Here is a 14,708-nt window from a genome sequence, read left to right on the forward strand (position 1 = left end):
TTTCACTTTTTCGTCGCCATCTAAATGAAAGGCACGTCTGATAAAATATTTTGTCGTTTTCACCCGCGAGCGTTGTCGTGTAAACAGGGCCTTAAAGCGGCTTCTGCATGTCTGGTTCTTCACCTGGGAACGGTGAGCAAGCCTGTCCCAAATGATCTTAAAACTCTGGAAGGCCTCGTAACATATCAGAATACGACATTCATGTCACAATCACAACAGGCCAAAGTCCACAGCACTGACCTTCTTGAGAGGGATGGTCTGGATCCACTCCATGGTGTTGACATCAAACACATCGATAGCGTTCTCACTATACACCGACAGGTAGGGGGCGTTGTAGCCTGGACAAAAGGGAAACATCACTTGTTTTCTAAATCGGCATTTTAATTTAAAATCACCACATACGTTGACATTAATTCCTGCACTCACAAGCAGAGGTGGGAACAGCCGGCCACATCAGCTCCTGCTGCCGCGACCGGCGGCCCTGGGAGTCCACGTAGACGCCGATGGCGCTGAAGCACAGCAGCAGCTCCTTGCTGGAGATCTCCACGGCGCAGAGGGCGTCCAGGCTCTGCTGGGGGATGAAGGCCAGGGTGTGGTCCTCGGGGTGGAGCAGGTTGACAGGGGCCGTGTCGCCGTGGACACTGTGGTGGTCATCGCAGAGTTAAGATTTATTAAGAAATAAATACATGTATACATTATTTATAGTTATTTCAGCGGGGAGCACTTCGCACATCCAACAATTCTTCTGTGCAGGTGTGTTGGAAAATATCACAAACTTGGAATAACAGAAAAATCCTGCACTCTGCTCTTGCATTGCCATTTATTAAAGAAAACGGTGATGCTATAGGAAGAGCAGGGTGCAGGATATTCCTTTTATCCAAGCAGGGAGCATCTTAACATAGGGTAACAATAAAAAACAGACATAAAAACCATTAGAGGAACACCTCCACTGCACATAGATCAGTCAGTTAGCAGGTAGAGTACCTGTAGCGGGTGAAGCCAGACTGGTATCCTACATAGAGTCGCTCGCTGAGCAGACCAATCCACTGAACGGGCCCCGGGGCCTGCACCTGCACCTCTCGCAGCCGACGGTGACGGACTTTACTCTTATTCACCTGGAGTGCAGGAGGACAGAGTGGTTTTTGCAACAGCAAATAACATGAATACAAAAAAAAATAAAAATATATATATATATATATATAATCTCAGAGGCTTAAATGAAATAACTATTTGGAGAACTGATCTACTGTTTAGTAGTAATAAATGGTGCTTTCTAACCTCGTAGCAGATGATTTGTTTCTTCATGGCCACGCAGAGGCAGGTGAGCGAGCCGTTGCGGACGGGGCCGGAGACAATGGTCTGGCAGCCCTTTGTCTCAGCCAGCTTGTAGGACTCGATCTCGCGGCCGTCCAAGGCCTGCGTGGGGAAGAGGCGGACGTGACGGTTCCTGCCGGAGATGACCGCCAGCAGCTGTTCCTGGAGAATCAGGTCGATGTGGTGCACCTTCTTGTTGTCCCCCACCCGGATTATTTCTGAAAGGAAGGACGGAGGGAGAAGACAGGACGTGGTGAAGATGAGAGAGAAACAGTAACAGGCAGTTTTGGGAGGGTCATAAAAAGAGGTCATCAATCCCCTTGCTCTATTAATGCGAACACATTTAAAAAAAACAGCGACAGGGGAGGAACAAAACACAAACACAGAACAGATCTTAAAGAGTGGATCTTACCATCTTTGGTGACGTGGATGACAAAAAGGCCTTCCTCATTGCCCAGGGCGACACGCTCATGATCTGAGGGCAAAGCAAATAAAGCAAGACGGCCATTTCAGTGCCAGTAAGGGGACAGAAAAGGGCCTTCTGTGCAGGAAATCTGCTGGTTCCTATTTTCATAACATGGTAAAAACCAAACAGCTGGAACTCAAGAGAGTTTCTCTGATCTATTAGCTGTAAAAAAAATTTTTTTTAAAAAATAATAAAAAACTGCACTTGGCTGCAAATACACGAAGAAGGACCTATCTGTTGAGATAACGACTGCATAGAGATCAGATGATAGAGATGATGAAAGGAGAGTACATGCATTTGGGACAGGGGTGGGCTATTCATTTTCCCAAGGGGCCACATGAGAAACAGGGACTGTTGTGGAGGGCCGGACCAATAGGCTAAACTCAATTCTGCTCAATATTAATTTTATGTCAGGCGGCACATAACAAACAATGTGCCGCCTGGAAAGCGGCACGTTCTCAAACGCCTCTTTTTTCTCTGGATATTAGCACAGCAGACTCCACCAAACACTCTTTAATAAACTCGCCTTCAGAAAATGGCTTACTGTTTTTGCCGATTTTGTGGGATATCACAAAGCTGGTCTTGACGCTTGGTAAATAAACCTTGTTGCTTAGTATTGTAGCGGCGATTCAAATTATGATCCTTTTAACACAGCGATCTGTTCTCTGCAAACTAAGCACATGGCTTTACCTTTGACTTCAGTAAATGAATACTTAGAAGTCCATGTTTGGTTAAAAACTCGGCACTCTGTATCGACCTCTTTCTTTCTTTCCCATGAGCTGACATTTTTGAGGGATAACGGCTCATTCACGTCCATGCTAACGTCTCTCGTGAGCTCAGTTCGCGGCTCGCCGACACAGGGGTCCGACACGTTGCGGTTCTTCTTCTACTTCTTTATAATTGCGACTTGCAACCAGAGAAGAGGCAGCTGCATACGTTCGCACATAAAAAAGCAACAGCAAAAAACAGTCGGCTTCAAAATAAAAGCAATGCAGTTGTATTCCATGCATGTACACCTATTTACGTTTGATTGCTTACTTCCCATTGGGGCCAGATGTGGCCCGGGGTCCGTACAATGCCCAGGCCCAAGCAGTTACATACATTATTATAATTGCTTCCTATAATACCCCTTGTAGCACTCTGTGATTTACGGAGAGTTGCACAGGCCCACCTATGATAGCAGCAGACTGTGTTGTCTTGATGAGCGGCAGGGTGCTGTCGTACGCCTCCTTGGGGACGTAGACAAAGCGCTCCTTGAGTTTGTTCTTCTTGAGGATGCGGTGGAGCTCGTTGAGGAGGCCCACCCATTTGTTCCTCTCCTGGTCGCTGTCGGCCAGGATCAGGATGGAGGGCTTGTGGTTGCTGGAGGGGGAGAGCTGGGACGCTGTCACCTGAGAAGAGAAGAGGCACAGGGGAAAGTCCCATCAGGTGTTAAATAGTATTTAAAAATGTAGATTCCGATTATTTTGAAACTGTTGGTTGCTTAAAAAAAACCAACAAGAAAACTTACTCTGAATATACAAGGGATGTCTTTGCGGCTGGCGTGGATGACATCAGAGGCCAGGACAGAACTGACTGAAAACTCTTCATCCCTAGATGACAGGAATGAGATCAAAGGTTAGACACGCAGGACCTAAAGCTGCGACGATTAGTCTATTATTCCGTTAGTTGATCGGCAGAAAATGATATTTGATAATTGATTAATCGTTTCTGTCATTTTTCTGTCAAAAATGCCAAACATTTTCTAGTTTCAGCTTCTAAATGATGTTCTGTTTTTCTTTGTCATATATAGCATATATATATATTTTTTTTTTTAGACTGTTGGTGAGTCAACAGTGTACTTGTTCTATTGTTTCATTGCAGTACACAGTAAACTACCTAGACGCAGCTGAGCATCCAGGATAGTCAGATTTATAAAATCACTAAGAAGAGTTGCTGCACCTCTCCTACCTCATATCTATGACTTGGCTGACTACTACACTTGGTTGCGTTGCTTTTCCTTCTCCCAGTTCGTAGAGGAACAGTTTGAAGTCACACACCACAGCCATCGCCCTCTGCCAACCCTTCTTCACCCCTGTAGGTTTGGGCACCTAGGAAAGACACAGAAACATGGTTGAGTGATATAATACGTGGTTGGTAGTTGAAATGCCTTCTACAGTGTTAAATATAAAAGGTGCCAATTCCCACTCAGGGTATCTGTACTCTAGTGCAGGGGTCTTCAACGTTTTTCCAGCCAAGGACCCCTTAACTGAGAGAGAGACGGATCAGGGACCCCTTACTACATGTTGCATATAATTAGGTTGCATAATAAGCTAGGCCTACAATAACGTGTGGGCAGCCTAAAGCCTTCATACATACTTTCTTAGTGCATAGAATACGAAGCTATTAAAATATTTGTTGCCATGATTTTATGAATCATGTTTCAATGATAAACATACATGTGGCACAGTGAATCCTCAGGATTAACTGTATCTGTGGATGGCTACCTTAGTGACTACCTTTAGGCCAGTAGTAATCGTCATTTTTTTCACAAATAGGCTGATTTATATTTGCTAATAATATGTTGGATTCATGTTAAGACATTTCAATTTTTTAATGAAATGATTTTTTTTTTTAAATTAACAATAATTTGGAGGCCCCCCTGCAGTGACTCTGAGGACCCCCTAGGGGCCCTGGACCCCCTGTTGAAGATCGCCGCTCTAGTGTAAGCCGTCATGGTACTGTAAGAAACCTGAAATCCGAGTGTCCACCAAAAGCTACAGTTCATGTTTACCTTTGTGTGGATTTGGGAAGAAAGCAGGGGGAGTAAAAGTTCATTTCGTTTCACGTGAAGTAAACAACTCAGATACCAGCTCATCTCAAGCTCTCCAAAAATCGGCATCGTTTTCAACTGACTATTCAATTCACCGAGTCACCATCTGGGGCCAAAGACAAGCAGGGCTCTCTCACTCACCCTGACGTGGCCTTCATACGCAGTACCAATACCCCTCTGAGGGTCGATACCCAGCGGGCCCTTGGTCTGGTCCTGGGGCACGGGACACACAGCCGGAGCCTTGTCCGCACATGTTACATGGCAGGAGAAGTTACACACTGGACAAGGAGACAGACGGATACAAGATGGGGACAAATGAGATGTTCAACCGATCAAGTATCAGATTTTAAAATCAATGAAAAGACAAAACTAGCTTTGCGGTTTTAATTGTCATGTTCCATGGATATTTGTTAAACTTGAGAATATAAACTGGAATCATTCTAGTAACAGATTATGCAGGTTTTTGGGTGTGTTATAGATATTTAATGGCAGTGTCCACTGGTTTAACTGAAGAATTGCCAGAACACAGTTTACAAGTTTAGATCCCATCTACTGCGTTTTCCTTCACCTTTCGCTATTCCTGTCCTTACCTTCACAGGTACAGCCTTGACGTATGAGCCCCACCATGAGGGAAGTGCACTGGTTACACTTAGTGGGCGTGGTGAAAGACTTCACCACAAACTGATGTGCTTTGGGCTGTGGAGTGCATGAAGGAATGAGCATGAATGAGTAACAGAGACATAATCAGTGGTTATTAAAATAGCATGATGTCTGTTGTGGCAACGTAACAATGAAGTGGGATCCTACAGAAAAATGTCTAACCTTAGGGGAGGAGCGTCCAATACTGCCGTACCCCCCTGAGCGCATGGTGGGGGTCTGGACTGTACGAGGAGGATGGTCTATCAACTGCATGACACAAAAACATTTAGCAGTGAGGTACTGTATCTTGGCTGTTTTTTTGTTTATTTTTATCCAATGTATGAGTGACATAAAACTTAATTAAATAGCTTTCCAAGGACAAAAAGCTAGGACAAGACATTTTGTAAGTTAAGTCAGAGGTAAGGATTGAAGTGACGAAGTTAGAGCTGGCAATACATTCAGCAAACTCAGTATTTCATATTGATTGCCAAGGTGTACAGACTTGGTGAATCAAAATTTGTCTACTTCAGGCTCCTATTAGTACAATATGAGCAATGCGATTGCCTGCAGTTTCATATTATCTGTTCACATTCATAGTTACACTAGCTTTAAGATGACTCCATTATTAATTTTTATTATGAGGAACTTGCGAGTCATATCTGCTTCCAATTTGGTTTACAAGCACAAGTCCCAATTAGGACACTGGTATTTACTTGCAGCACCATGTTAGACAACAGTCTGAGAACACACCAAGTTCAATTTAAATTGGAGTCTACAGCTGGCCTCAATGTTCTCTTTTACACTGCACTGCTCCCATTTCTCCATAATGAGTTACTAAGAATTGAGTTACTCGCTATTCACAAGGGCTGACCTATTTGACAAACTCAGCATTGTGAGTGGCTCTGAGGAACAGTTTCAGCTGAACCGTCGTTGCAAATTGTCAATTGAATCGGTATGAGGAATATTTGGACCAATTCTTTTTCTCGTTCCTCGACATGCCAGACACACAGATGCCATGTTTGGAGAGAGGCAACTGATGCTAAACTAGATCTTCTTAATCAAAACAAATCTAGATCAGGATTTCTATATGGTGATAGGATAGGCAATTATATCCCACCAAAGTTCTCTTGTACTCCGATATCTTCTACGGGCCTTTTCACACCAACAGTTCATTTACTCTGGTCTGAATCGGTTGATGAGTTTGTAAACTTGGGAGAGATTTCCCTTTGGTTCAGTTTCATTTCACACCTGGATAAAATCCAAGCGTACCAAAATGGCTCATTACAAACCACGCAAGCATGTTCACTCAGCTCATTGGTCAGACGTGTCAGGGGCGGGAGCAAGAAAGTAAATACAGGAAGAAGGTCCTGTGCTGGACTAGTGCATATTTCTTCTCCATGGTCAAACCAGCTTTTGTCATTTAAATAATCAGACATTGTTCCGCGAGCGACGTGCTCTGCTGTGCCGGTGTCTCCAACTTTAGCAGCGGCTGGTTTGACCACGAAGATGTGAGTGACAGACGACGAGCTTGACCTCAGTCTATTTCTGTGAAAGACACACAGCAAGCTGCTACAGTTTGTATGTTTTGCCGCATTGGAGATTGCAAAGCAGAGCTGACTAGAGGAGCCGTTTAAGCTCACACTTGCGGAGTATACATAGTTGGTGCAGGTCGAGTTTGGATCACATTCTCACCACAAAACGAACCGCTCCAGAGTTTGGATGAAAGCATACCGAGAACACCTCATGAAGGAGGTCTAGGTACGTTTGTTTGGTCCGCTTTTGGTGCACATCCCGAGTGCGATTGCCCCATTCACACCTGCCCAAACGAACCGCACCAAGGGAGAAAACTAATTGTAGTGCGATTCAACCAAACTAAATGAGGCAGGTGTGAAAGCTCCCTACATCTATCTTACTAGTAGGACACCAGCCTCTATTCAAAAACAAGTTTCTTGCCCAGGCTAAGGGATTGTCTGACCTCTATGGGCTCCATATCACTAGCCATGGAGGGTGACCGCGATCGGGACTTGAGGTGGGACTTAGGGTCATCTTCCCGGGATGGAGTGTTGGAGGGGGTGAAGTTATCCATAGAGTCCACCTGAGGAGAGAGAGGCATGATGGAAGACCGGGAGAGGACACAGGGAAAAGTAAGAAAAGATAAGCGAGAAAATAACAAAAAGAAGCAGAAGAGGAGAGTATAAAATAAGATAATGAGGATGGGAGGAGGAAAAGAGGATGAGAAATGAAGAGGAACAAGGTGGCGATGAGGCAGATGGACAGAGAAGGATGGGAGGAGGTAGGGAAGGAGAGGGAAAGAAGTAGAGTGTTAGTTAAACCAAACAAATCAGAGAACAATATAGAGCATCCATGCGTAGAGAGAAGGAGCGGGTGCCAATATACAAATGGAAAACAGTATACACAGATATTGTGGTCAAGATACTTTCAAAGTTACAAAGAAAAACCAATCACAACTGTATTGCCCCCCTATGTACACATGAAAACACATCATAGCCCAATGACCATGCTAATGTGAGACACCACAAGCCTACACCATACACCATGCATGGCCATTTACAATGCTATGCTAAAGAATAAAAACAAAAAACACACTGACACCAATGCACACAGGCAGCACACATATCAATATCCAATGTAATTCAAATGTGGAAAATGAATAAACACATTAATGCCTTTGACAACACAAATATATAAAAAAAATGTTTTTCAGAACCCCTGCCATGCAGAACCCCTGACAGCCACAGAAAACATACACAGGAAATGCACACGCAAATTAAAGAGCAACATGACGAGACAGCACAATTTAGAAAGGCTCAATGAGATCATAGAGCACAGTGATGGTGCTTACGCGTCTGCCTTTGCTAGCTGGGCCAACGGAGGGCGAGCGCTTCAGTGGCAGGAGAGGCAGAGAGTGGCAGAGACAGAGAGATGAGTGAATATCAGAAAGGCTGTCTAGCAGAGTTGAAAACACATAAACAGACTGAGGGAGAAACATTAAAGTAACATAAGCCTATATTGTATCAAATCAGTGGTTCCCAACCTTATTTTGTTTGATAACACTATTAAACCACCATATGGCCATTTAGCCTCTTAACTATTTGATCGGTTTATCCATTACTTTTAACTATCTATCAAATGTTTTTTGATTAGCCTACTTTTAGCTAACTCTATTCAATGTTTTTCCGTTATTTTAGCTATCAACTGTTTATCTGTTGCTTTAGCTAACTCTGTCAACTGTTTATTCGTTACTTTAGCTAATTCTATCAACTGTTTATCCGTTACTTTAGCTAATTCTATCAACTGTTTATCCGTTACTTTAGCTAACTCTGTCAACTGCTTATCCATTACTTTAGCCAACTATCAACTGTCTATCCGTTACTTTAGCTAATTTATCAACTGTCTATTCGTTACTTTAGCTAACTCTGTCAACTGCTTATCCATTACTTTAGCCAACTATCAACTGTCTATCCGTTACTTTAGCTAACTCTGTCAACGGTTTATCCGTTACTTTTGCCAACTATTTTAGCTGTTTATCCGTTACTTTAGCTAACTCTATCAACTATTTTCCATTACTTTTATCTAACTATTTTAGCTGTTTCTGTTTCTTTTAGCTAACTTTCAAATGTTTATCTATTACTTTTAGCTCAATCTACCAAATGTTTAGCCATTACTTTAAGCTAACTATTTTAGCTATTTATTCATTACTTTTTGCTAACTGTATCAAATGTTTATCCATCTATTTTTTTAGTTAACTATATTAACTGCTTCTTCAATATTTTTAACCATATATTTGAACTATTTAGCCTTACATTTTTGCATTTACTTTTATATTCTTTTAATGTATTTTAGTTTAGTTAGTTTAGTTCAGATGAGTTAATTAGTTGAGCTTTCCACATGCTCCCTTGCACCTGCACAAGTACCCCTGGTTGGGAATCACTGCATTAGACTACTGTATGTAGTACAGAGTACTTTAGAGAGTACTGTAGAGAGTTGAATTGAGTACAGAGGGTGGATGGGTGCAAATGAAAAAATTGTACATGGGGGTGGGAAAGGAGCTGGAAAAGTCAGTATGGAACAGTGACAACTCAAGTTCTATTTCTGGCTAAAAAACAACTGATAAACGAAAGATGAAGGGGTGTATAAAGGATTTAAAAAAATGTACAGAGTACTTTGTGGTTCTGTTCAACATAAATTCTAGCACAAGAAAGCCAAGGTAGAGCCATTCAAATAGCCCACTGGCAAGCAACTGATTACAAGAGCAGCACACTGCAAAAAATATCATTTTAACAAGTATATGCACTAGAAGCAAATTAATTCAGGTGCCGTGCACAAGAAGCAAATGAACTCATCTCATTCCATGTATTTATCCATTTATATTAAGATGGATAAGATTTAGACCTTGTTAAACAGGACTGACATTTTTTGTAGTGCCTCTGCTCTTCGTCACAGTTACACAGAGGCACAGGCACAAACTCACGGACGCAATATGGATACACAGATCTACACTGTCTTTCTCAGCTAATAAAATGCTCAGAGTCCTACAGCGTACAGCTACTGGTACACACATACACAAACATGGACCTCCATCTAGCCAAGAGAAACTTACGTCTTCCCAAAACTCAATTAAAGAAGATGAGGATGAGGAATAAGAGTCCTGATGTACCAGAGAATGAAGCAAGGAAACAACCAAAAAGATAAACAAAAATAAAGCTCTTGGAAAATTCATGTAAACAGAAAGAACATAAAAGCATGAAGAAAAAAGCACAGATATAATTTTAAGAACTGCAGATGTATGAGATTTATGATTATCAAGTTGGTAATGATCATATATTTCAAATTCCAGACAGAGATACGGTTTCTCACATTAGCCGTATTTTGAATCACCCGCCGTAAGGGTTTTGTGTCTTGAATACTTACATCAAACTGGTCGAGCGCTGAGGTGGGGGCATTGAGAAAAGCCAAGAAGGAATTCTGGGAATCCTGGTGCTTGACACCTACAGACACAGAACAAATAACACAATTTGTGTTAAGTACGCAATATTAAAACATCAAAGGGTGACAAAATGAGTCACAGGACTGTTTCTAAGAAGTGGGGGGGTGTTTCATATGACCACAGTAACAATACATTTTCATGTACATAGCACATGATTTTATTTCTCAAATATGGCTGCTGACGCTAAACCTTCTAATTTGGGTCCCTGGTTGTAGTTATCCCTCTTTTATAGCGATAATCTCTCACAAAAAGTTTCACAGTGGGCAGTGTCCATTCAACCATCGACACAGAACTGTACATTTAAATAGATTTATCATCCCGTATATATAAAAAAAACTTGAAATACAAGTTGCGAAGACCACCGTATTTGTGAAATGAATGAATTAATAATAACTCTTTGTGCGTTTTGGTGACGGGCAAGAAAACAGAGCTCTTTTGATATATTTTCAAATCGTACCCCTTCGTAGCCGCAGCTCCTCTGTCTCTTTCTTCAGCCTGTCGATCTCAGCCAGGAGCTCCTGGTTTTTACTTTCCACATCCTGCAGTTTACTGGTGGATCAGAGACAATAATGCATCACATATTATCCAGAGGTTTGTAAAGATTATCTTTTTAGAAATCTCTAAAAACAAATAATCGAATCTAACAGCTTTCAGTGAAAAAAAGGTAACTTTTTCCACTGTTGTTATAAAGTGTCCATACCATTCTGTGGAGATGTTGTTGGCCTTGACCTTGTTCAGCTCATCCTGGATGCTCTGCTTGGCTCTGATCTCAGCGTCTAAGGCCGACTGCAGCTCCAGACGGGCAGACATGTCCAGCTTTGCGAAGCGGCGCATCTTCCACGGCATGTCCTGAAACGGAGAGGAAAAAAAAGTTAGTTCATGAAAAACAGTAAAAGATGAGGAAGGAGAAATGAGAGCTAGGCACAGACAGGGAGGAAGAGTCATCTATTAGGCTACATGTCTTAATCTATTACTGTACTACTACGGTATTACTATAGTTTAGACGTGTTCGTCAATTTAACAGAAAACCCAAATGTAAAAAGAATGCCAAATAACACTTCATCTTATCAGCATTCATCATCATCTTATTCAAATAAAAAGGATTTCAGTTGACTTAACAGCATCTACAGTAGTTTGAAACCGTCTTTGTATGTGTGTGTATTTCACCGTGGCTCTCGCTCCTAGGCTGGTGTTTCTCAGTCCCTCCAGCTCTTCTGTCATCTTAGTAGCCAGAGCCTGCAGGTAGCCCCGAGCATCCTTCTCATCACTCACCCTGCAGCAAACGCGCACAAATACACAAACACGCATTGCTATACATGCAAAGACATTCCAAAGACATACTTTCAGTCAGTCTGAAACTATAACATTATGATACTTTATGAAATGCACTGATTCCCTTTCCACAACCGTATTGTTTTAACTAGTGTCACATTTGTCTCGTTCCGTTGTGTTTTGTCTTTGTCATAGCCTGTCTTGCTGTTTTATCATGTTTTTATGTATTATTTCATTATATATCATTTACTAAATGCCTATAAAAGGACCTAATAACTGTTTTGACTGTTTAATAAGTTTTAGCAGTATCCCACACTTACTATGCTATACACATTTGTGTATTTCAAATATACACCGACTTCCACATGTACACAATTTTCATATTTAAACCTTAAAACAAAACAAAAAGTCATAGTATTTCACCCACTAAGTGATCCTTTAAGCCCCACTTTATCCACTGCAGTAGCACAGCACCTCCACCAGGGGGCAACATTACTCACTACATTCTCCTAAAAATGCATTACAGACTCAACATTTGTATGTGCATGTTTTTGGAATGTGAGTGTGTGCATTTGTGTGTTTCTGTGTCTGGATAGATGTATTGTTTGTTTGTGTGTGTGTGTGTGTGTGTGTGTGTGTGTGTGTGTGTGTGTGTGTGTGTGTGTGTGTGTGTGTGTGTGTGTGTGTGTGGAATGTGTGTTATGTGAGGACTGCAGGGTTGTCCAACAGAGGGAAGCTGAGCAGCTGGTGAGGTGTCAGCTGCCATGGGAAGTGATCTGAGAGGAAGGGAGGGTCAAGTAGCTCTAAGATCTTCAGAGGCATGTGAGAAATGGTACGGCCAAACCCAATACCCTACTATACAACATGGGTGTGGGTGTGGGTGTGTGTGTGTGTGTGTGTGTGTGTGTGTGTATATATATAGCTGTATTTCAGTTTCTGCTATAGCATCAATGAAAATATATGTCTCAGCAAGTATTGAGGACATTTGACAAAGTCCCTGCATGCGTGTGTGTGTGCGTGTGTGTGCGTGTGTGTGCGCGTGTGCGTGCGTGTGTGTGTCTGTGTCTCACCATTGGATGATTTCTGTGATCTGGGCCTCCCAGTGAGCTACACTCTCCTTTTTGTCAGCCAGCTCCCTCATCTCCTCCTCCAGCTGCCTGTTGGAGCCGCTCACCTTCTCAAACATGCTGGTCAGCTGAGGGAATAAGCACAAACACACAAGCAAAGAAAACGGGTCATATTAAACATCATACTAAAAAGTCGTAAAGCTGTCATTAGTAAGTATGGCACCTGGTAAATGGATTTTTTAATATATATATATATATATATATATATAGACACCATGTCATTAAGGAAAACTGTACTACTGTACTGTATAATGAGTCTAACAGGTTACGTTGCTACGTAACTACAAGCGAAGGTGCAAACGGGAGTGTGTGCAGAGGTGCTCAGCCTTGAACGTGATGACTGGTTCAGTATGGAAAATGAATCATTATATTGTTGAAGGTTATGAATGTTTTCATGATTCAATTCCCAGATGCTCAACCACACTCGACTACAGTGCTGCTAAGAAGGTGTGGATTGCACACACACACACACACACACACACACACACACACACACACACACACACACACACGGTGTGACACAAGTGAGGGTGATTAATCTCTAAAGTTTTCCTGAATCCTTTAATATGAGAGGTGTGTGAAGACGTCAACAGTCGTGATATCGTTACAGGTCTCAAACTGCCCTATTGTTTGCTTAAATACCTACTTTGTGGGCACATTATTTTGGTCTGTTGCAACTGTCAAGACTGTGATGTAATGTGAATGCTAAAACAGTGATTTGATATTGTTTTGCAATTGCGATTTCTATTCCTGGAGCTGGTTGCCAACAAAGGTGAGGACAGTCAAAGTCATAAAACAATGTTGTTGGAAAAGGCTCGGAGCCGCTGAAATAAACACAAACGGGGTGAAATAAATGTCGGCTTTTTCAGCATGTGCTGTAAGTCTTTGGGCAAAAGCCCACAAAATGAAGGAAAAAAAAAAAAAAAAATCACTCAAGATGTCTGCACCTGTTTGGAAGTGACCGTCAGACACCAAGAAATCCCATGTAGCAGGTCTGTCATTTAAATGATGTACAGAGATGTGCCTTTCTTCACCAGCGGGAAACATTTGTTTAACTTCACACGTTTTGCTGGACGATAAATTGTCCCAGAAATGATTGCGATAAACGATAATATTGTCGTTCTGAGACCATTTTCATCTAATATAATGATAATGGCATAATACTGCAGGTACACCTTTTCAAAGATCAATAGACTTTTATTTCTAAAGAATATTTAACACTGGAACTGGAAGACATTTTAAATATCCACAATAAACAACCAAAAACAATAAATAAAATGGACTCTGAGTCTCTGTTAACAAAAAAATGCACTGGAATAAAAAGCAAACACAATCAAAAACAATAAATAAAATGCAATTTTTTACGGCCGCGGTAATTTCCATTTAAAAATGATCAAGCTCATTTCTATTTATCGTGAAATTAATTGATTTATTGTATATTGCGACAGGCCTACTTGAGAACTCTAATGCATAACCGCCATCAACTAAAATAAACAAATAAAAAGTAAAATGATTTATTACTGTATCAGTGTGATGCACATCATGGCTGAATTTACTGAAAGGTTTTTTAACTAATATTTTACTGGCAAGTTTGTGGAGTTAAAGGTGCTCTAAGTGATGTTGGGTGACGGCACTTCTTGTTGACGTTCAAAGTATTTTCAAACAAAACGAGGCTAGCTCCCCCTCTCCCTCCTCCTCATCCCGTCCCCTCTCCCTCCCTTCCGTGCTTCCGCGCACTAACCCCCCAACCCCCACCCCCAAATCCTTCTTGTCCGTTATTGGCTGGGACGCTGGAACACTGTTTTGTTGTGTTTGGTGGTGCAGGTTGGCGCAGTTTGTGGAGCCTGGGCTGTCTACAGAGGCCGCGTTCTTTTTAACAGTGTGTTCAGGGGACAGGTAGCTCGCGGACAGTGAGGAGATGTTTGCTGTATGTGACAAAAAAAATATCGTAGCCTTAAAAAAAACGCGCGACATCGCTTAGAGCACCTTTTAAAAGGGTTTTGGTAAGAAGCCTTACAGAAAAAGAGAGCGAGATTTTGGATAAGAACTCCTGTTTATTTCTAAACGCAC

The 14,708-nt window shown here is 41.8% G+C and overlaps 1 protein-coding gene across 5 annotated transcripts in view; it reads right to left on the reverse strand.

Annotated features, from left to right (window-relative positions):
• The window catches only part of cdc42bpab (CDC42 binding protein kinase alpha (DMPK-like) b), a 98,953-nt gene that overhangs the window by 10,075 nt on the left and 74,170 nt on the right, over window positions 1–14,708 (reverse strand). For 3 of the 5 annotated variants that reach the window (XM_078275086.1, XM_078275085.1, XM_078275088.1), the window contains exons 19-36: window positions 12,582–12,706; window positions 11,407–11,512; window positions 10,940–11,088; window positions 10,697–10,788; window positions 10,164–10,240; window positions 8,095–8,133; window positions 7,207–7,326; window positions 5,415–5,498; window positions 5,183–5,288; window positions 4,734–4,870; window positions 3,731–3,870; window positions 3,291–3,372; window positions 2,952–3,171; window positions 1,727–1,789; window positions 1,279–1,532; window positions 985–1,115; window positions 427–641; window positions 241–338 (exon numbers count right to left, since the gene is read on the reverse strand). In XM_078275086.1, the coding sequence (XP_078131212.1) occupies window positions 241–338; window positions 427–641; window positions 985–1,115; window positions 1,279–1,532; window positions 1,727–1,789; window positions 2,952–3,171; window positions 3,291–3,372; window positions 3,731–3,870; window positions 4,734–4,870; window positions 5,183–5,288; window positions 5,415–5,498; window positions 7,207–7,326; window positions 8,095–8,133; window positions 10,164–10,240; window positions 10,697–10,788; window positions 10,940–11,088; window positions 11,407–11,512; window positions 12,582–12,706 (2,238 nt within the window). The remainder of the gene's footprint in view (window positions 1–240; window positions 339–426; window positions 642–984; window positions 1,116–1,278; window positions 1,533–1,726; window positions 1,790–2,951; window positions 3,172–3,290; window positions 3,373–3,730; window positions 3,871–4,733; window positions 4,871–5,182; window positions 5,289–5,414; window positions 5,499–7,206; window positions 7,327–8,094; window positions 8,134–10,163; window positions 10,241–10,696; window positions 10,789–10,939; window positions 11,089–11,406; window positions 11,513–12,581; window positions 12,707–14,708) is intronic. The other 2 variants (XM_078275089.1, XM_078275087.1) reach the window with 1 other exon arrangement.

The sequence above is a fragment of the Sander vitreus genome, chromosome 18 (genome assembly GCF_031162955.1).
Source record: "Sander vitreus isolate 19-12246 chromosome 18, sanVit1, whole genome shotgun sequence".
In the NCBI taxonomy this organism is placed as follows: domain Eukaryota; kingdom Metazoa; phylum Chordata; class Actinopteri; order Perciformes; family Percidae; genus Sander; species Sander vitreus.